The sequence below is a fragment of the Rattus rattus genome, chromosome X, assembly GCF_011064425.1.
Source record: "Rattus rattus isolate New Zealand chromosome X, Rrattus_CSIRO_v1, whole genome shotgun sequence".
NCBI lineage: Eukaryota > Metazoa > Chordata > Mammalia > Rodentia > Muridae > Rattus > Rattus rattus.
The window spans coordinates 44,862,399-44,886,683 of record NC_046172.1 but is presented as its reverse complement, the minus strand read 5'-3'; the positions used below and the strand labels follow the sequence as shown (position 1 = coordinate 44,886,683).

General features: G+C 36.5%; 1 protein-coding gene across 1 annotated transcript in view; it reads right to left on the bottom strand.

Annotated features, from left to right (window-relative positions):
• The window catches only part of LOC116887861 (interleukin-1 receptor accessory protein-like 1), a gene marked incomplete at its 5' end in the record, with an annotated part of 44,360 nt that overhangs the window by 8,888 nt on the left and 11,187 nt on the right, over positions 1-24,285 (bottom strand). The window contains 1 exon segment of the mRNA XM_032889359.1: positions 5,862-6,005. Within this exon segment, the coding sequence (XP_032745250.1) occupies positions 5,862-6,005 (144 nt within the window).

The window sequence follows — 24,285 nt, the reverse complement described above, 5'->3', positions numbered from 1 at the left end:
GATACAGAACTGATAGATTCAGGAAATACTATACGGACTTTTAAAAACTGGCTGAATGGGTTCCTGATACCAAATTCTCCACTTCCTGATCTTTTACATTGGATACAATTTTGGAATGGGAATCATTTGGACTTAGGTTAAAATTCTTTCAAGTTGTATGTTTCAAAGTAAAAATAAAATAATAAATCTTCAGAAGACTAATAAAATGATTTTTTCCTTTAATGATTGGAATGGAACCCAGTGCCTGACGTGTGCTAGACATGTGTTCTACCCCAGAGCTATGTACCACTCACCTAACAGCTAATCTTCATTTCAACATTCTTTTTTATACTCTTTGTTTATTGTTGCTCTCTAGAGTATTTTATGTTTCATGTTTTAGAATCAATATTCCGATAAAATGGTTAAGAATAAAAAAGAAAAACAAAAGAAATGGGTTCACCTTTGACTATGAAATTATGCATCTTTAAAAGTCAAAAACTTTTGCAAGACCAGATATTTCTGCTAACAATCATATCCTTTGTAAGAGGTAAATGCAGAGTGGAGAGCTCAGTACATAGGAATTTGATATTTTCCAAAATGCTTTCTACTCTACATCAGTAATTATTTAAGAAACGAAGGAATGGGGTTGGGGATTTAGCTCAGTGGTAGGGCGCTTGCCTAGCAAGCGCAAGACCCTGGTTCGGTCCCCAGCTCCGGAAAAAAAAAAGAAAAAAAAAAAAAAAAAAAGAAACGAAGGAATGTCTCTAAGATTAGACAATTGTGTGGATTTCTGAGAAGAAGATGGGCATCAGGGTTTCTGGGTACCAGGGATGATAGATGGAAGTACCTGGGTTTCGAGGTAGAATCAGTAAGAGTAAAGAATTATGTTCCTTTTCTCAAGAAGGCACCATACTAGTGCTGGGAACTCAGGCTGGGTCCTCTGTAAGAGCAGCCAGTACTCTAGACCACTGGGTTGTCCCTCCAGCACCAAACTTGTTACATTCTTAATATTACTGGAAAGGTGTCTTATAAAACAGTGTTTCTAGAAGCTGTACAAGTCAGGTCCATTGTGGTAAAGAGAATTACTTAAGAATGGTAACCATCACTAACCTCCAGCTTTATTACAGAGCAATAGTGATAAAAACTATATGGTACTGGTACAGAGACTGGCAGGTAGATCAATGGAATAGAATTGAAGACACAAAAATGAACCCACACACCTATGGTCACTTGACCTTTGACAAAGGAACTAAGACCATCCAATGGAAGAAAGATAGCATTTTCAACAAATGGTGCTGGTTCAACTGGAAGTCAGCATGTAGAAGAATGCAAATTGATCCATTCTTCTCTCCTTTTACAAAGCTCAAGTCCAAGTGGATCAAGTACCAAATAAAACCAGCTGAAACTAACAGAAGAGAAAGTGGGGGAGGGCCTCAAACACATGAGCACAGGGGAAAATTTACTGAACAAAACACCAATGGCTTATGCTCTAAGATCAAGAATCGACAAATGGGACCTCATAAAATTGCAAATTTCTATAAGGCAAAGGACACTGTCATTAGGACAAAATGGCAACCAACAGATTGGGAAAAGATCTTTACCAATCCTACATTTGATAGAGGGCTCATATCCAAAATATACAAAGAACTCAAGAAGATAGACTCCAGAGAATCAAATAACACTATTAAAAATGGGGTACAGAGCTAAACAAAGAATTCTCAGCTGAGGAATATCGAACGGCTGAGAAGCACCTAAAAAATGTTCAACATCGTTAGTCATCAGGGAAATGCAAATCCAAACAACCCTGAGATTCCACCTCACACCTGTCAGAATGGCTAAGATCAAAAACTCAGGTGACAACAGTTGTTGGCGAGGATGTTGAGAAAGAGGAACATTACTCCATTGTTAGTGGGATTGCAAAGTGGCACAACCACTCTGGAAATCAGTCCGGAGGTTCCTCAGAAAATTGGATATTCCACTACCTGAGAACCCAGCTATACCTCTCTTGGGCATATACCCAAAAGATGCTCCAACATACAACAAAGACACATGTTCCACTATGTTAATAGCAGCCTTATTTATAATAGCCAGAAGCTGGAAAGAACCCAGATGCCCTTCAACAGGGGAATGTATACAGAAAATGTGGTACATTTACACAAGAAGCAATGACTTCATGAAATTCATTGGCAAATGGATTGAACTAGAAAATATCATCCTGAATGAGGTGACTCAATCACAAAAGAACACACATCCATGAACTCACTGATAAGTGAATATTAGTCCAAAAGCTCAGAATTCCCAAGATATGATTCAGAGACCACATGAAGCTCAGTAAGAAGGAAGATCAAGTGTGGATGCTTCAATCTTTCTTAGAGGGAGGGACAAAATACTCACAGGAGGAAATATGGTGAGAAGTGTGGAGCATAGACTGAAGGAAAGACAATCCAGAGATTGCCCCATTTAGCGATCCATCCCATATATAGCCACCGAACCTAGACAATATTGTAAATGCCAAGAAGTGCATGCTGACAGGAGCCCTATATAGCTGTGTCCTGAGAGGCTCTGCCAGAGCCTGACAAATACAGAAGTGGGTGCTTGCAATGAACCATTGAACTGAGACCGGGGTCCTCAGTGGAAGAGTTAGAGAAAAAACTGAAGTAGCTGAACGGGTTTCCAACTCAGTAGGAAGAACAATAATATCAACCAACCAGACACCCCAGAGCTCCCAGGGACTAAACTACCAACCAAATAGTACACATTTACAGACCCCTGGCTCCAGCTGCATGTGTAGCAGAGGATAGCCTTGTTGGGCATCAATAGGAGGACAAGGCCTTGGTCCTGTCAAAGCCTGATGCCCCAGTGTAGGGGAATATCAGGGCGGGGAGGTGGGATGGAATGGGTAGTGCAGTGTTAGAGTACGCTCATAGAAGCAGGGGGAGATAGCAGGTTTCTGGAGGGAAAACCCCAAAAGGGGATACCATTTGAAATGTAAATAAAAAAATCCAATAAAAGAGAAAAAATGAAACGGTATTATCAAAACCAAAAAATAAAATAAAATAAAATAAAAAAGGCTCTTGGTCACTATCTCAGCAGGAACAGGTCTGTTTTAATTCCAGAAGGATCACTGCACTTGCAGAATGAACTTCTCATAAAACCATTTCAATGTTCTCTGCCTTAGCAGGCTTTGCTTTCTGTTTCTCTTTAGCAATATCATGCATACATTAATCTTACCCAGATGATAATTGAGTTTATTACCGTGGCTTTCTTTAGGCTTATTGCATTCACAGGAGCATCTCAAAGAAAGCCCCAGCACTTATATACCTGATTATGCTCAAGATAGCCTGAAGGACAGGCTTTAACAAATCCTAAGGCATTTATAAACTGAATTAGCTTTTTGTAGTATAATTTAACTTGTTAAAATATTGTTTGTTACTATTTCTCTGCTTTGTATTCTCACCTAAAACAATACAAAAAATGAGGACCCAAATAGCTTCAGAATAGCAATGAAATCCATTAGGCTTATACAAGTAACCCAGTCAAGTGTGTATAGGTGTCAAGGTTCCTCAAAATAAATTCAACTGTTTATGGTTCTGCTTTTTGTAAAAATTAAATTCTGTCATTTTATATGTTCAGAAAATGACAGATGAAGCCTGCACTGGAAATTGATTGCTTGGGTAAAATCATTTTCATATCATTCAGAACAAAATAAAAATATTTAAAGTAAGGTTATTAGATAATGTGAAATTGTTTAGATAAACTGCTTTTTCAAATATCATCCACTTCTAATTGCACAAATAACAGCATGTATTCAGATTATGTTGAATATATTAAATTTTAAAAATACAGAAGACTTGGTAACAGAATATAAAGGATTTGGAAATAGACTTCATTTATAATCCTACTTGGCCATTTACAGCAATACTTGAATTATCATTTTGAATAAATTACTTAACTTTTGTTTACTTAAATATGTATTTAAATATGTATTTATTATTTTAATTAATGTATTTTATTACAAAGTAGTTTATTGAGAAGTAATTCAAGGTTTCTGGGATTTATCAAATCTGCTATATAAATTTTGTATAAAATATAAAGCCTTAAAAATTAGAAATTCTATACAAATATAAGGATTATTTAATTTTGGGGAGGCTCAGTTACCTTGTTAATAAAGTGCAGATTATAATACTGAACTTGTAACTTTTATGAAGTTTTGTAGGAATAATTTTAGGATGCATGGCACACAGATAATTGTGTTCATCCAACAGTAGTTCTGACATTGACAGTTTTCTTATATATTCTTGAAATAACCAAAATATACTAATTTATGTGAACAGGGAAAAAATGGAAAACAAAGAACAACTAAGAAAAAAACACTTTAAGAAAACTCCTGCTTGCAGACAGGAGCCTAGCATGGCTGTCCTCTGAGAGATTCTACCAACAGCTGACTGAGATGGATGCAGATACTTATAGTCAGGGACCGCTATGGAAGAGTTAGGGGAGGGACTGAAGGAACTGAAGGGGATGACAACCCCATAGAAAAACAATGGTATCAGCTAACCCATACCCCTCTAAGCTCCCAGAGACTAAGCCACCAACCAAAGAGCATACTATGAGCTGGTCTGTGGCCCCAGCTAAGTGTGTGCAGAGGACTGCTTTGTCTGGCCTCAGTGGGAGAGGAGAGGATGTGCCTAATCCTGTGGAGACTTGATGCCCTAGAGAAGGAAGATGCTGGGGGGTGGGGGGCAGTGGTGGGAGTAGGTGGGTGGGGGAGGGGCTAGGTGTGGAAGTACCCTCTCAGAGCCAAAGGGGAGGGGACACCAGGAAGGAGGGCAACATTTGGAATTTAAATAAATAAAATAATTTAGTGATAATAAAGAAAACACAAAACAATGTTTCTGCAGCCTGTCCTTTACCTTAGTAGCAATGGGGAAGGGTAAATGGAGAGGATATTGGCGATACCAATAAACCACTTCTTTTAAAAGTTTGACAAGTAACAGCTATGTCTATGGACCCATGGAAATAGGTACAAAGTTTCATTTTCTTTTGCAATATTTAATGCAAAACTAACAAAGAGGAATGTTTATCAACAGAACTGAGAAACCACAATAATTTGCACTACTCTTGGCACTTTCAATGTATTTTGTAAGTTTAACTTACATTTTCCAAGTGACCCCAAAGGAACACAAAATACCTTGAAGTTCACTAATAGATGGTGTTGGGAGCTCAATTTTATGACCCTTAGATTCTTTTTCGAATGTACGTATATTCTTGGATGGCTTTAAGTAAATGATAATTACTGTTTCTATAAACACAGTTTACTTGTTCCATATGAGCAAAGGTGTTAGATGTGTTATTATAAAAACAATGTGGGTTTTGTACTTTTTCCGTTGGTCTACTTTTGGAATGACAGACAGGATCCTAGCATCTAAAAATAGAGAGATGGACTAGACTGGCGAGTCTCTTGGAAGAATGCTAAAATAGTCAGTATAGGTTAGGAAAAACAGCTATCTGTCTAAACAAGAACAAATTGAAATTCGCTTCAAACTGCTTGACTAGGGAAGACAATTAAAAGCGAAACACCTTACCTATAGAAAAGTGAAGCTGGTCTTTCAGTGCTGATTACAAGGTGAGAGAAAAGGAACATGTCGATGGCATTGCAATCAGTGTCTGCAATTTGGAAGTGTTGTTTGGAATACAAGTCTAAAAAGGGAAGGAGTAACTTGCCAAGAAAACTCCCTATTGCTTCTAAATCACCACACATATTTCCATACCAAAATGATCTTACAAAGATGCACGTAACTTTTCTTTTGCTGGACTAAAATAAAGGTGGGACGCAGATAAGTATATTAAGAAGCAACAATGACGCAGGCAAGTCATCCTACCTCCATCCAGTTCCTCAGCTCCAAAATGATTCCTGTAGAAGAGCATGATTTCTATCTTGTAACATTTATATATGGTCACCGAGCAGACGAGCAGCAAGAGAATAGCGCCAAGCCCTCCAGCAAGTTCAACAGTGTACATCAACTCTGGGGGATGAAAACAATGGAGGATTAGACAATAATCCCATATAAAAAACAGAACCATTTTGTTTCATGTTTTTGCAAGTAACTTCAGATACATTAAAACCATCTCATCCCTCTTTCTGTGACAAATTGTTTTGGTTTTTTGTTTGTTTTTTTTTTTGGGGGTGTTGATGTTCAGTTTTCACTGTGTATCATAGGCTGGCCTTGAACTTGGGATCCATCTGCCTCAGCCTCTCTGGTTACGGGTTCATGGGAATGTACAAACATATTCATCCTGTGTGAGGCTTTAAATCAGCTTTGGCTTTGAATTCTGTTTCCTGGGTGATTGGATAAGGTGATGTGTGACAAAGTTGCTTAGTAACACTGCTTTGGTAAAAATGAACTTAGTTGACACATTGCTTCTGAACTAAAAATATTGTAAATTCCTCCTTTCAAACTATAATATTGGGTTTGCCTCGATGCAGCAACTTTTACATATATCCATATCCTCCAAGAAGGTCCTGTGAACTAAGCTTTTAGAATGGATAAAAGAGAAGCATTTTGAAGACAGGGTGGCTTTATGATCATCTGCATGTGCTTTTTGATCCTTTTTACCTGCGAGTTGGGTTCAAGGTAAAATAAAAGGGGCGTTAAATAGCATGGTTTCTAGAGGGCACATACACTGCTGAATTACCCACTGAATGCTGTCTGTCCTCTTACACAAGAAGGCATGACTTTTGATGCATATTTCTCTGAAGAGCAGTGTCCCTGTGTATTAACATAATCTTGAAGGCTGAGCACTTAAGTGGATTTAAAACCTAGGTCTCCAAGTGGATATCACAATAAAATGTGTTGTAAACTTTTATTATTAAGATACTACTTCTTTTCTTTACTTTCCCTTATATTATGCCAAGTATGTTACTATAAAGATGTCTAAATGAGGAATTTTCTTGACATTTGCTGCATACAAGCCCTCCTTTATCATACAGAATGTTGATAGTCTAACAAAAATGATTGGACAAAAAAAATGGGTAAAATAGTCACATTTTCTCCTTTAGAGCTTATTAAGAATGTAAGGAGAGTTGGATTGCTGGTATGTAAATGGTAAGTATACTTATACATACACCGAAACTCATTCTACCTCAGTGCCTGTGCATGCATGTTGTCATCGATCATCTTAGTCTAAATGTGACTGCTGATAGGTAGCTGAAGTTCCCTGAAGTTCAGCTAAAGAGTAGTAGTTTAATTCATTAAGTAAGGTGTTGAGCGTACCAGTTTTGTCCCTTCTGTCTTCAAAGAAAGCTCATTAACATATAGAATGCTAAAAGGGAGGTGAAGCAACAAGATGTTTCAGAGTAGAACATTCCTTCCTGAAGCTCAGGAAGTAAACAACTCTAAGCAGATTCACTAGATGTCTCCTGACCAAAATCCTAAAAATACTGCTGAGAATCACTCTCACACAAGACAAGCTGCAAACACTCCGAGACCAGATCGTGAGTTACTGCTAAGAAAACAATTTGGAAAATATGGTCCTCATTTTCTCACAAGAACGTGTGTGTGTGTGTGTGTGTGTGTGTGTGTGTGTGTGTGTGTGTGTATGTGTGTGTGTGCGCGTGTGTGTATGCATATTTATCTGTGATAAAAGTTTTCCTCTAAGAATTAAGAAAAATAATCTCAATCGTATTTATCATTATATCGTTCTCTAATACTATGTAAATGTTTAATTATGTAAATATATAACTATGTAAATGTTTAATAAAGTAAAGACATAACTATTTAATCAAGTGTATTTTTTATACTTAGTAAAATTAAATGGGAAGTTGAAGATTTTATTTAACAAGATCTGACTATAACTTTAAGATAGGAAAGGGTGGGCTGGAGAGATGGCTCAGTGGTTAAGAGCTCTGACTGCTCTTCCAGAGGTCCTGAATTTAAATCCCAGCAAGCACATGGTGGCTCACAACCATCTGTAATGGGATCTGATGCCTTCTTCCAGTGTGTCTGGAGCAGCTACAATGTACTTATATATAATAAATAAATAAATCTTTTTTAAAAAGATAGAAAAGGTTAAAATAAGAAATTAAATATTTCTGAGTCAAAGAAAATTAGCATGAAATATGAAATAATGGAAAATAATGACAGCAGCTTTATCTGTTAAACACTGTAAGGAACCACACAAGAGAGAACTAGAAAAGTACAAGGAACAAAGTACAAAATGGTTTTCATGATAGTATTTCACTCTTACTGTGTGAACCCAAAATAAGTGCTATGGAGTACTTTGGGTTTTGTTCTCTCAGAATACCAGTTGAATTACACTACACAGAGAAACCTGAATGAAAGTACAACTTTTACCTATAGGATGGTTCAGATACCAACACATTCTGATTTAAAATACACTGAACACTATGGGAGAAGTCATAATTTAGATTATGAACACTTCTGTGGTCTAAGGGACCAAAGGCAGGACCTCATGCTAGGGGAAGAAGGCTCAACTACTGAAGCACATACATAGCCCACATTGTGGCTTTTATTTTTGGTTCTGTTTTTCATTTCTATTTTGTTCTGGCTAGTTTTATGTTAACTAGACAATACAAATGTCATCTGAGAGGAGAGAACCTCAGTTGAGAGATTCCCTTCATAAAATCTGGAAATAAGCAATCCTGAAGGTCATTTTTTTTAAAATTAGTGATGGATGTGAAAAGCCTATAATCCTTGTGGATGGGTGGTGCCACTCCTGGGTTGGTGGTCTTGGATACTATATGAAAGCAGAATGAGCAAACAATGAGAAGCAAGCCAGTAAGCAGCATTACTCTATGGCCTCTGCATTAGAATCTGCTTCCAGGTACTTGCACTGATTGGGTTCCTTCTCTACTTCCCTCTAAAGACTCATTCAGGGGCTTTATCACAGCAACGGAAACCCTAAAGTCAGACATACATATAATTTACAAAAATAAAATTTCTTGTATAAGGGAAATTTGATCAAACCTAATTACCATGATTAAACATTGATGATGAGAGAACATAATTGTACTATTATATTGGGAAAGTTTTCTAATCAAGTAAAAAAAATGTTAATATCAATTCTACTCCAAAGTATATAAACAGAGACCTGCAGGATGTCTGGTGCAAAAATGTTTGGAGTAGTCTTATCCATAACCATGACTGGAAACAACCCAAATCCCTTTAACAAGAGATGCTGGATAAACTAGTTTCTGCCCACAAATAGATTCTACTCAGCAACTAAAAGAAGAAACTAAAGATACACACTCTGAAAAAACTCATAGGGTTACAGACAATGAAGAAAGCCAAATGCAAAGTAATATTTGCCATGTGATTCTACAAAAGTATAAGAACAGACTACTACAGTACAGTAATATAACCCAGAAACTATATATTTCTTATGGTATAAGTAGAGGGAAAGTTTATTGGAAAGGGAAAAGAGGGAGCTTTACAGGGTAAAGGAATATATTTCATCCTGTCTTGGGGGTAGATACACAAGTGTACACATTTGTTAACATTCATTGATATGATCACTTGAGGTCTATGAATTTTATCTTATGACAATCATAATTCAAGTTTTTAAAATTGTGACTGCTTATGAAAGCTGTTACAAGTTCTGACCAAAGGCCTGTGGGAGGGGTTGCTCTAAAGGAAATATCGGGAGAGAGAACAGCTGTTCTGTAGATAACTAGCCAAGCAGGGGAATGAGTTTTTCTACAGTGTTTCCAAGTCCACACTTTGCAGCTGGAGGCATAGCACTAGGTCCAAGATTGTAATATAGTATAAGTACCATACATAGTCAAATAGTTTTAGAGACAATAAAAATGATGCCTGAACCATGTTTTTAAGTAATATAGTAATAAAAATAACCTCATTTTCTTTAGATGGTGTTAGGTTTCTGCATATATTCAAATTGATGTTTATTTATTGGTTCTTTTTAAATTATTACTTCTTTAATTTTTGAGGTTATAATATAATCACATTTGTCTCATTTCCTTCCTACAAACCATCCCATATACCCCTCTTTGTTTTCATTTAAATTCACAGACATTCTTTTTCAGAAATCGAATATGAATAAATTACAGAAAAGTTGTACTTGAGTTATTTCTATTTTTAGAGAAAATATGAGTTATTTCTTTTTATAGAAGTCATGAGCCATCAAAATTGTATTAAATATATTAAATATTCCATATATTTAGATAATCAATAGTATTACCTGAAAAGTAATTTATAAAAAGAAATAGGAGATGATGTAGCTTTGCCATTAAGAAATGACTATGTGTCATGTGAACAGCTTTAAGGTATAAACATATGAAGAGCTGCATATACTTAAAACCTGAGCAATGAACAAGAATAACTCTTTTGATTGGCACTCATTTACTACTAATAAGAATATCTGAAAACTCATCCAAAGAAATGAAGAATTTGCAAGGTGCTAGACTATCCAAAACCTTAAACATATCTCAGACTTCTCATCAGATGCTCTGCGGTGCTACAAGTATAAACATGGTGTTCTTCCAGCTTTCTTAGAAGGTGGTTAGGGATGATACTTAGTTTATTCTCACAAGGCACAGGCCAGTGCTGCTCCTTTTTTTGTGCTATCTGATATAGGAATATCTATTGTAAATGTACACAGACTAGTACTTATGATGTTGATGTACATTTGGCACACGGTGAAAATGCTCCCAAGAAAGATGGTGCATTATATTTAGTATATCCATGCCTGCACCAAGACGAAAACTTCATTAATATGAGCCCCATTTCTTTTATGGCTTCCCATGACATTAGAACAAGATCAGAAGGGGTTAAATTTTGCCACAGTTATGAGAAATTATCCGGGCCTCCTGTCTTTTATCTTTGCATTACTATGTGACTGTGAATGGCATTGTCCTTGCAAATGTCATTTTACTTTTGAAATGGAGCTTGCTTTTCAGTTCTACTCCAAGTTACCGGAAGAGGCAGCATTTAAAAATCTAAAAGATTTCATTCCAGCACCGCTCAACTTCTAAGAATGGAAAGAGAAAACCCAGACATTCAAACACGAACACAAACACAAACACAAACACAAACACAAACACAAACACAAACACAAAAACATGCTATTTGGTGAAAATGATAAATTGTACCCCCTTTAAGGGACTGAGACTGAATACTGAAAGTTGTAAAGCAGAGCTGCTCAGCATAAACCTAAGGGAAACTGGCATTTGCTGAAATACAACAAATGAACAAGTGCCAAAGAGTTACATTTTAGGGCACCGGCAGTCATTTAGTTACAGGCAATTAACAATAGTCCTTGGAAAGCTCCAGTACAGTCTAAGGGAAAACACATTGATTATTGCTGCAGTAGTAGACTGCTTTCTGAATAAATTGCTTCAATTTAAAACTAGATTTGCTACAAGCATTTTGAGCAATGACTACAATTTTTTTTTTATCAAGACAGTTGGTGCAAGCAACCCTTTAAAAGAAACGGCTAATTAAAATAAAGCACATGCCATCTCTTGGTATATTGGATTACATTGCAAATAATAAATGCACTTGGTTTGCACTAATCTTGCTGCAATTACCTAGTGTAGTTTGGGATCCTATATTTTTTTATTGGCCTGAACCTGGTATTAGTGTTTGTGTACTCTTGTTTTAGAAATCTTTGAAGAAGTAAAAATTAAAAAAAAATAAAATTCATGTGATTGTTAGCTCAATTGTCTGAATTTTCATTTTGCATCTCTGACCTCTATTCATATCCATATAGATGTATAAATCTTGTTGAAAGTGTAGTGGAAGACGTTTCGTGACTTACTCTTAAACAGTTCATTCTAAAATTGTTCTGTTCTTCTATAAAATTGTTTGACATATTCTGCCTTGATTTATAGGAGGTAAAATGTAAGTCAGTTGTGGAAACACATGATAGACACCATAATGATTCTAGTTTATTCATTAGTTTCACCACATACTTTTCTACTGTTGTGTTATAAAGAGTTTGGTTTATACGGATTTATCCATCCACGTAAATTTATATGCATATTTACTTCTCTGAAGCAGTATAAATTATTTGTTCCTGGCAGGAGGATAATTATGCTCAGCCTACATAGATATTCAACTCAATTTTTATGATACATCAGCACAATTTAGAAGCAGTTATACTTTTGTGGGGCAGGGGGGATAATACATAAGAATCTGAGTTGTTATTTGTATAGTAGCAAGAATATATGTATACATATATATGATTATAAGGATTATTATAGGAATATAAACATATATTCCTGTATAAGGAGAACAGTTTTAAGTTTTTGGGAGAAGAGAAACAGAGATATATAAAATTATCATAACCAAAATAAAAATACATTATCAATGGAATAGCATAATCAGTGAGACCAAATATTTGGACAAAGATTACCCTTAAAGCAGAATGTTTTGTCATTTATCAGGTTATCAGATAAAGAATCAAATGAACTTGTTCCTTTGAAGGATAAATATATAGTCATTGGGATAGAGCCTAATTATTATGGCCTAGTTAGACTTCGTTCCCAGAAGCCCTTAGAACTTAATTGTCATAGATCAACTCACCACAGAATAACGAAGAAAGACTAGAGTAAAATGTATTATTCTAAGTATAATTTGTTAAAGACTCCACTTGGAATATGCTTTCCATCATTCTGAATAGAGAACATTATTTTTCCCTAAAGTGAGGATTATTAAGTAGTATGCTTTAAAAGGCATGTGAAGCTTGGTCTTCATGTGGGTCTCGAACAACTGGAGTGGGAGCAATCCCAAATGCTGTTGCCTGTGCGTGTGATTTATTCTTTGAATTGGACTGTCTTGTCTGGCCTCAGTGGCAGAGTATGCACCTAGCCCCACAGAGAATTGCCAGAATAGCAGTACACCCAAGGTGGGTCCACTCACTCAGAGGAGAAGGGAAGGGAGGAAGAGGAAAGGAGGAAGGGGGGAAGGATTGTGGGAGGGAGTGATTGGGAGGCGACAGTGAGCAGGATGTAAAGTGAATTTTTAAAAAAGGGAGCTACAAATGAATAATAAGAAAGACAGAATGAAACACTGAGTTTGTATTAATTATAATTGAACAAAATGATAAAGCTTTCCATAAAAAGTAGGATGCTAATCAATGAATAAAGAAGAAGTAATATAGTTAGTGATCCTTATTTTTCTCCAACACAACAATTGATTCAGATAAGAATTATCAAAAGTTGTTATAGTTATGAGATGGATAATTGGTGAGGCAAGATACTCACATTCTCAAGGTACCTTCCTAGTGATTATTTAAAAGGAAACTAGGCACCATCTTTCAAAAGTGACATACGTTAATATTTCCAGGAATGAGATAAATTGATCTCAGGTATAACATATTCAGGAAACACACATCATTGATGGTAGGTAGAAATGGATAAACATTTGAAAAATGGGGAGCTGTCAGGCCAATGTAAGCTAAAGGACAGATGCAAGAAACCAAGTCAGCTTGTTTTTACCCTTCAAAAAATATCATTATTCATTAAAGACAAAGTAAGGAGCCATCTTAGATTAATGGGTACTAAGGACACTGGACGTCTAAATGCAAAGCATGTTCTTATATTGAAAATGTAGTATGAACAGTATCTATTAAGACAATGTCTTTAACTAGACTACAGACCATATAAGAGACAGTAACCTTTTATTATTTTGAATTTTTGTGATTTTTTTTTTCTGGAGCTGAGGACCGAACCCAGGGCCTTGTGCTTGTTAGGCAAGTGCTCTACCACTGAACTAAATCCCCAACCCCCCCTCTTTTTTAAAACACAATTAATTTAAATTCAATTTGTAGTAATTTTTTTTGAGCTGAGGACCGAACCCAGGGCCTTGTGCTTGCTAGGTAAGTGCCTTATCACTGAGCTAAATCCCCAGCCCCGAATTTTTGTGATTTTGGTAAATATACTTTGACTTATATTAAACAACACTCCTGATATTTAAGAGTTACACCGTGGAATTAGTCACAATTTCTATAATTTACTTTCTGTGGTGCAGCAATATTTGCAGACATAGAATAATTTATCCATTTTCCTGTGTTCAGAAATAATGATAAGGTCAATGTGCCAAAATGTTAATAATTGGTTAGTCATAGAAAAATAGATATTTATTATAGTACCCTTAAATTTTGGGTGGAACGTTTGACATTCTGTTCTAAAATAACAGCTAAAAATAAATGAAATGTACATACGTAGAAAAATGATTTATCTTCCAGACATGGCCTTGCCATTGCATGTGTGAACACACTACAGCTGCGTTTATCTGCACAAGAGCTGCCAAATATTGGCTCCTTAACATTTCATCATGGATGGGAGAAAGACCTATGAGGCCCTCCATCCATCTCCTTGAGGAACTACTGACAATGAAGGGTTGGTAGTGGAAGGAGATGTTGTTTTCCTCAGAGGTGTAGATAAGATGCTCTTGCTGCAGTAAATACCCTCCCACCCATTCTCAGGCAGCAAACTATTATTAAACTCAGTGGGTCACATACAATGAGAGATATCAAGGATGAAAGAGGATTTGTTCGGAAGGGATTCAGAGTAGAGAAAAGGGGTTAAAAAAAGAGAGAATGATAGGTAAAAATGAATAAAAGTCATTAAATATGTGTATAAAACTTTCAAACAATAAGATGTTTGAAAAACCACCACATTAACATAAGGTTATATATAAGTATATTTTTGGTTGGATTACCTTTGAATTGAATCACATCATGTCTAGTTATTTTCATCTAATATATACAAAAGCCTTCAAGTTAATCTTTCCCAAATGTCTTCACCTTGAGATTTTCTTCAGGAAGTTTGTTGAATATACATCAACGGAACTTCGAAATGTTTGTATTGGCATTTGTTCCTTTAAGCTAAGTGACCCTCAGCCATGATCATCTATCCATTATGAACTGACGCTTTATTCGATTCTATGGCAACCTAAAATTTTGCTTTTCATTTCCTAAATCCTTACCAATTGTGCAGGAGAAGGCTAAGGTCTATGCTGTCAATGAAGCTATTATAGCGAAAGTGGTTCATACTACTTAGAACTTGCATTTTTATTGCTCCTTTCATCAATTACTAGGCGGTATACTAACAAAGTTGTTTTTTTTTTGTCTAAGGTTTTACATTATAAACAAAAAAAGTTGCTTCATCTTAGTATCTTTCTTTTTAGCTGTCCATTATGATCAAGAATTCTTCTGTCCCAGATTTATCATGATACCCTCCTTCTCTTCCTCCTTTTAACATTTCTACCCTCTGTTCTTCTCTCCATTTCCTCTTCCCTTCCCCTTCTCTCCTGTGAGTGTTTGGCTCGCTCTCTCTCTCTCTCTCTCTCTCTCTCTCTCTCTCTCTCTCTCTCTCTCTCTCTCCCTCTCCCTCCCTCTCTCTGGTGTAGGTGTGTGTCTTTACGTGTGTGTATGCAATCGTGTGCTTTGAAGCAGGGCCTCACATAATCTAGGCTATCTATGTATAATAAGCTGGTTTAAAATTCCTGATTCTACTACCATGGCCTGAGGAGTAGTAGACTTGAGGCTTGTGCTACTATACCTGATGAGCTTCATTGTTTCTTAAGTTTTTGCTCATTAGCACCACATGGACTTCTTTGCCATTCATTTAAAGTAAACAAAAACAAAAACAAGAAACCCATTGGAGAGATAAAGAGTTCAAGGTGCATACATAAATATAAGAAAAGCAATATACAACAAACCAATAGCCAACATCAAACTAAATGGAGAGAAACTTGAACCAATCCCACTAAAATCAGGGACTAGACAAGGCTGCCCACTTTCTGCCTACCTATTCAATATAGTACTCAAATTTCTAGCCACAGCTATCAGACAACAAAAGGAGGGCGAGTGGATAAAATTGGAAAATAAGAAGTCAAAATATCACTACTTGCAGATGATATGATAGTATACATACGTGACCCCAAAAGTTCTACCAGAGAACTACTAAGCCTGATAAACAACTTTGACAAAGTGGCTGGGTATAAAATTAACTCAAACAAATCAGTAGCCTTCCTCTACACTCAAAGGATAAACAGGCTGAGAAAGAAATTAGGGAAATGACACCCTTCACAATAGACACAGATAAAATAAAATAAAATACCTCAGTGTGACTCTAAGTGAGCAAGTGAAAGATCTGTATGACAAGAACTTCAAGTCTCTGAAGAAAGAAATCAAAAAAAGATCTCAGAAGATGGAAAGATCTCTCATGCTCATGGATTGGCAAAATTAATATAGTAAAAATGGCCATCTTCAATTCTGAAAGCAATCTACAGATTCAATGCAATTCATATCAAAATTCTAATTCAATTCTTCACAGAGATAGAAAGAGCAATTTTCAAATTTATCTGAATAACAAAAAACCCAAGATATAAAAAATCATTCTCAACAATAAAAGAATTTCTGAGGGAATCATCATCCCTGACCTCAAGCTGTATCACTGAGCAATCGTGATAAAAACTGCATAGTATTGGTACAGAGACAGACAGGTAGATCAGTGGAACAGAATTGAAGACCCAGAAATGAAACCACACACCTATGGGCACTTGACCTTTGACAAAGGAGCTAAAGCCATTCAGTGGAAAAAAAGACAGCATTTCCAAAAAAAAAAAAAAAAAATGGTTCTAGTTCAACTGGCAGTCTGCAATTCGAAGAATGTAAATTGATCCATTCTTATCTCCTTGTATAAAGCTCAAGTTCAAGTGGATCAAGGACCTCCATGTAAAACCAGATACACTGAATCTAATAGAAGAAAAAGTGGGAAAGAGCCTCAAATACTTGAGCACAGGGGAAAATTTCCTGAACAGAACACCAATGGCTTATGTTTTAAGAGCAACAATCCACAAGTGGGACCTCATAAAACTGCAAAGCTTCTGTAAGGCAAAGGACACTGTTAATGGGACAAAACGGCAACCAACAGATTGGGGAAAGATCTTTACCAATCCTACATCCGATAGTGGGCTCATATCCAAAATATACAAAGAACTGAAGAACTTAGACTCCAGAGAGCCACATAACCCAATTTAAAAATGGGGTACAGAGCTAAACAAAGAATTCTCAGCTGAGGAATATCCAATGACTGAGAAACACCTAGAGAAATGTTCAGCATCCTTAGTCATCAGGGAAATGCAAATCAAAACAACCCTGAGATTACACCTCACATCAGTCAGAATGGCTAAGATCAAAAACACAGGTAATGGTGGATGGTGGCGCAGATGTGGAGAAAGATGAACACTTCTCCATTGCTGGTGGGACTGCAAGCTGGTAAAACCACTCTGGAAATCAGTCTGGTGGTTCCTCAGAAAATTGGAAATAGTTCTACCTGAGGACCCAGCTATACCATTCCTAAGCATATGCCCAAAAGATGTTCCAACATATCACAAGGACATATGTTCCACTATGTTTATAGCAGCCTAATTTATAATAGCCAGAAGTTGGAAAGAACTTAGATGTCCCTCAACAGAGGAATGGATCCAAAAAATGTGGTACATCTATACAATGGAATATTACTCAGCTATCAAAAACAATAACATCATAAAATTCATAGGCAATTTGATGGAATTAGAAAATATCATCCTGAGTGAGGTAACCCAATCACAAAAGAACACACAGGGTATGTACTCACTGATAAGTGGATAGTAACCCAAGATCCATAATACCCATAATACAACCCACAGAACATATAAGTACATGGAAGGAAAAACAGTGTAACAATGCTTCAGTCCTGCATTGATGGGGGAACAGGATGACTGTGGAGTGGAGGGAAAAGGGGACCAGGAAGGGAGAAAGGAGGAAGAGGAAATAAGTGTGGCAGCATCAGGATCTGGAGGAGATTTGAGAGAGGTCAGGAAATATAATAAAAATATGTAACAGGGGATGAGGAACTGAAGATAGCCACTGGAAGGTCCCAGACACCAGGGAAATGTGAGGCTCCCTGGACCCAAGAGGGATGACTTTAGGGGAAATGTGCAGAGAAGAAGGAGAGAAAACCTGTAGAGACCTTCTCCTGCAGATAGGCACGGCCCCTGGTCGAGGGATGGGGACACCTCCCATCTCAAAGATTTTAACCCAGAAATGTTCCTGTCCAAAGGAGGAACAGAGACAAAAATGAAACAGAGACTGAAGGAAGGGGCAACCAGGAGCAGCCCCACCTGGGGATCCATCATGTCTGCAGACACCAAACCCAACACTGTTGCATTGGTCAAGAGATGCTTGCTGAACAGAACCTAGTGTGGCAGTTCCTGCGGAGGTCCTGCCAGCAACTGACCAATGCAAGATGTAAATGCTTGGAGCCAACCACCAGATGGAGCTCAGGGAAACTGCTGTTGGAGCTGGCGGAAGGACTGGAGGAGCGGAGGGGGAATTACAACCCCATTGGAAGAACAACATAGGCTGGCCTGACCACCCAGTTCTCCCGGAGTCTAGACCACCAACCAAGGAGTGTACCTGGAGGGATCCATGGCTCCAGATACATACATACAGACGATGGCCTTGCCTGAGAGCAACAGGAGAGAAGGCCCTTGGTCCCAGGTAGGCTTGATGCTCCAGCATAGGGGGATGCTGGAGCAATGGGGTGGGAGAGTGTGGGTGGGTAGGGGAGCACTCTTGTATAGACAAAAATGATGGGGGAGGCAGGTGTGGGATTGGGAGGCTCATGGACGAGTAACCGGGAAGTATGATAGCATTTGAGATGTAAATGAATGGAATATTAATTAAAAAAATAAAGAAAAAGAAAATGGTTGGTAAACTTTAAAACAATAAAAACAACAACAACAACAACAACAACAACAAAACCCTCGTGGCAGCAGCATTCTTAAGTCACTTATTATTTTTTCTATAGATTTTAACACTGTGTAATATATTCAATTTTCTTATTACTAAGTATATTGTTATTTATTTTCTGATTAATGAAATTTACATTCCATGACAGGGATTGTTTATTTTTAACTGTCCCTTATGACCAATAATGCTTGGTACAAGAATCCAGGTACAGTTTTTCTGTTTGCTTTTGTCTATTTTAAAAATTATTTTCAGTAATTATCTTAAGCCCTTGAAAATTGGCTGACATACTGTAGAAACTCAATGATGATTTGTTGAATAAATAAATAACTAGATAGATGATTAAGAATGCATACAGTTTTCAAATAAGTATTCATTTCTTTTCTAAAATTTCAATATCTCTGTGGGTGGGTTTTTTTTTTTTGGTTCAATGGATCAAAGTGTTCAAGCAGCTGAAGAAGTATAACTAGAAATAACCACACACACACACACACACACACACACACACACACACACACAGAAAGAGCAAATGGACTTTGGATCATATAGATTTAAAATTTATCCTTCATTTATGATTATGGTGATAATATAATCTTGTATTGATGTACAGAATTTTAAAAGTTTGTATTCACTTAGAATCTGAGAATCACCTACTATTTCATTAAGACCTTACAGATGCTAGGTGAGTGCTCTGACACTGAGATATACTCCTCACACTTAATTCATTCGCTCGCTCTTTTTCTTCCTTCCTTCCTTCCTTCCTTCCTTCCTTCCTTCCTTTCTTTCTTTCTTTCTTTCTCCCTTTCTTTCTTTCTTTCCTATTTTCTTTCTATATAAGTACTTTTCTATATAGTGGTTCAGTGGTTTTGCACTCTAGTGATAAGGATGGAAGAAATGTATGATTCTTGCCTTAAAAGAGCTTACATCTTATAGATTCTGACATGTAGGTATATATTTAATATAAAATACATGCCGATATTTGTTGAGGACTGAAGTAGCACTGTGCTAGCTAGCACTTTTTATGAGTGTAAAAACGCTCATAATCACAAGACAAGTAAAGAAAATATATTAGTTAATATATTTTGCTTATTTTCTTAATTTACTTTCAAAGTAAATAACCTGTGCCTTTCCAAAAAAAAAATACAAAAAACAAAAAACAAAAAACAAAAAAAAAAAAACATTTATCTGGGGATGTATGCCATGTACCAGTTTAAGCTAGTTTTCCAAAATTAGGTCAGAACAATCACACTATGATTCCCCTTGGGAAAAGTTGGCATTCAATTTCAAAAGGTACAATATGGAGTTCCAAGAGTAGGTAAAGATCTATTGCAGAAAACTTTTTCCCTTTTAAACCATAAACCAGTATTTGAAACCGGTATCACTATATAGGGACTATTTATGGGACATAAACATCACATATTTGCACACACACATAGATATATAAAAGATGACACATGGGCTCTTTCATCTCAGATCTCGAAAGAGAGACCAGGCAAAGAATGAGCATACTGCTAAAAGAAAGAACAAAGGGGCCTCCGGTGACCAGCTTAGAAGACAGGGCTAGTGTATACCAAGGTGTCAGACTTCACTGATGCCTAAAAGAAAATACCTTAGAAGAAAAAGTATTTGTTTTCTCTCTACTAGGAATTTCCTTCTTAACATGTCATACAAACAGACAGGCACAGATGGAATGTTACAAAATCCCTCTTGAGAGAAAACTGTCAAAGTGAAGGTGGCATTGCCATTCCACTCCTTTTTGTTAAAGGATGTGATGTTTATCCTGCAAGCGATTGTCCACCAGAGGATATATTGTCACAGTTAGAAGTACTAGTTCTTCCATTGGGAATGCTTTGGGATGCCCAAAGAACACAGAACATCTGGACTGCTTAGATAACCAGTAAGAGCAATGTGTTCTACTTTTCAACAGAAGCATTCAAGTCTTATTTTTTAAAAATATGATTTGAAGAATATTCTAGGCATGGAAATAAATGTATAAAATACTGTACACATGTAAAACCTAATTGTACTGCAGTATGCAAAGTGGAAAGCGCAGATAAATACCAGACGTTTGCTCTTATTTTAATTTGCTTTTTAAGGGTTTAATATATTTCTAATTATTGAAAGCATTAAAAACAACTGTTTTTGGTGAAAGCCACTGGTAATATCTTCCCTCTCGAGAAAAATTTCATTGGAAATTCTTGGTGTTTTCAGAGTTAGAGATCATTAGGGCCAAAATAGCAATCACACTGCCTGCTGGCTTATTTCTCAAATGGGAGTAAGAGAAAGCTCTTTTCCTTCTCACGTTTGAATGATTTTCATCACTCTTCATTATTGAATACATAAATTAAGTATTTGGGGGAACATGGTAGAAATTTTTGCATTGTTTCTAAATTTGCAAATACTTTATTGAACCTAAAAAACCTACGATGTAATGAGCAGTCCTGGGGGACAAGAAATAGCAGAATCTATGATTATTCCTCTTCTGTAGGAATCATTTTACATTACATTCTAGAATTTTCAAATTAATTTAAGCCAGGTAATATAAGGTCCACTTGTTCAAGAGGTTTTCTTTTTAATTTCTGATACAGTGTCTCATTATGTAGCCCAGGTGGGCATCAAACTCATTATATGGTCCAGACCTCAGACTAAAGCAGTTCAACATTGAGTCTCCCAAATCCTGGGATTGTAGACATGAACTACCTATCATACTGGGCTTTCTTTTAGAGTTTGGTAGATGCCTGTTACATTGAAGTGTCTGTGGATTAGGCAATCATGGTACCACAGCCAGATATAAAGAATTACAGTTTGTATTTTGCACTAATGGGAGCAAATTTCTGAGGCAACTTAATACTTAAATCAGAACAAAATCCCTTGGGAAGAGCAACCACTTCAATTAACTTTCAAGTTTGGCAAAATGAGGCACAGAACCCTGAGAATCTGAAAAATGGCCTAATATATATTATTGTGAGTACTTAATGTGTTCTTTCAAGATTTCTACCCTGAAGCTGAGGGACAATTAGTTTACAAAAGATAAAACTGAAGAACAATGAAGCAGAGACTTGCTCTAGGTAACAAGCAACTGAAGAGTGAAAATTAAAAGACTCAAGAAACCTAATTTTCCCATCATAGCTCATAATTTCTTTTCAGTCATATCATAGTTCAATTAATGATAATAATTCTTAGGTGGTGTGAAATTATCATTGGGTACCTCCTGAATATAGTGCTGGAATTTTCTCTGAATTTATTTTTAATCCATTTTATGACATTTAAATGCCCACTTTTAATTTAGAAAACTCAACCTCCATATATTACTCTTTATTGAGCACATTCTGAAAATAGAACACGTACTCTAAAAGTAGAGACAAACAGCTAACATATCTCTTACAGATGGCAAATGTATTTCTCAGCACTAAAAATCTAACACAAGTAACCATGGTAATCTATTGGAAATCAACATACTTTTTCCTGCTATGTGACCTGAGAGAGCAGTTAGCATTTTTTATGTGTCATGTCAAATTTCTCAGTTTACTGACCTGGTTGTCAAACTTCGACATCCAGGAACTGCTTATTAAAAGTTATATCTTTTGTATTGTATTATGACCCAGTTGTGCCATTTCTCAACCAAATGCAGGAATTCCTAACCATACAAGTGCATACTTAACATCCTCTTTTCAGCAATGTTGCCCCAGGATAGTGATCTACATCCTTCTGGAAGCAGTGACTAAATTACTACATATAATCCATATATGTGCTTAACCCAATTTTGGTAAATATATATTTACATATTTTATAAGTGGAATGATTTTCACTCAACAGCATTAGATAAACTATATCCTTTAAGCAGCCTGTAGTGAAGTAATATTTCAAGTGGGATATAAAGCATCAACAATAAGTAGGTAGATTTGATCGGCAAATAATGAGAATACAAGGGTGATTTTGAGGAGAAGAGTGAAGGGATATTAGTGGGGTTATTGGTCATGGACATACTATTTTGTCTACTATCTCTGACGCCATGTATTATGTTATGGTTGTAATATGTTTGGCTTCAGACCCAGGAACAAACAGCTGAGGTGCATACCTTACGTTCCAAAGCAGATCTGGCCTCTGGGTTCTATCAGCATTGCTCAGTCCCTACCTGGTATTCCCCACCCCACAACCCTGAACATTCCAGCTCCAGGGCTGGGCTGCCCTGCCCCCAGAGGCTCTTCCCTATATAATCCAGACATTTGGACAACCCCCATTTCCCTTCTCTCTAAATGAGCACATTCTTTCTCTCCCCCAACCCCCGCTCCCTCTGTCTCCCTTCCCATGTCAACTTCCCTGGCCTCCTTTTTTGGGACCAGTGAACTCGCCCACCTGAAAATAGCTTCCCAATAAATTGCCAGTTGTATAATCTAATCTGCCTTAAATTGGCTCATTTTACTGGTAGAATTAGCTAATCAGGGTGTGTGAATTACCTGTTTTTGATGAGTGTCCTTCAAGTATTTTATTTTATTTTTTATTTATGTGTGTGTGTGTGTGTGTGTGAGAGAGAGAGAGAGAGAGAGAGTGTATACATATATATATATATACATATATTATACACATGTGTGTGTGAGAGAGAATGTATATATATATATACATATATATGTGTGTGTGTGTGAGAGAGAGAATATATATATATATATACATATATATACAGACACGTGTGGTGTGTGTGTGTGTGTGTGTGTGTGTGTGTCTGTGTGTGTGGTGTGTGTCTGTGTGTGTATGTGAGTCTGTGCATATGAGTGTAGGTACCCATGGAAGCAGGAAGTAGGTGTCTTATACTCTGGAAAAGGAGTTACAGGTAGCTGTGGGCTACTTGACATGAGTATTGTGAGCTGAACTCTGGTCTTTTTGGAAAAGTTCTAAGTATTTTGAACTGCTAAGTCATTGCTTCAGCCCCCTTTCAAGTGTTTAAACTGATACATTTATTTTCCTAAGTGGCATATTTACTGTTTTCTAATACAAAACTCTGACTTCAGTAGATTTCCATTGGCCTCACTTGAGGTTTATTTGAATTTTATAGTGGCTCTGTGAGATGTTAGGCTAATATCTATGCAAATAAATTAAACTTTTGAACATACAGAAACACTTTATCCTGTTGCTTGTCATATTATGGTTTCTTTTTCTTTTTTTCTCCTTATCATGACCAACAATATGTGGTGGTTTCAATTCTGATAGTATGGCCATCCTTCTTTATTATACAGAGTTATGATTTGGCTGAATTCAACATTTAAATCAGGAAATTAGCATTATTTACTGAATATAATATGTTATTAGTATTATCATATATAGTCAGTAATTATAATTTGGACAGGCTGAGCACTATGGAATATATATATGTATATATATGTATATGTATATGTATATGTGTGTGTGTGTATAATGTTGTTGAGAGATTTCTGAATATATTTTCCTATTAAAACATGGCATATGTAGGAGGTGTTACCAAAAATGAGGGCGTTTTTAATTTAAAGGGTTTGATCATTTTAATTCTCCAAG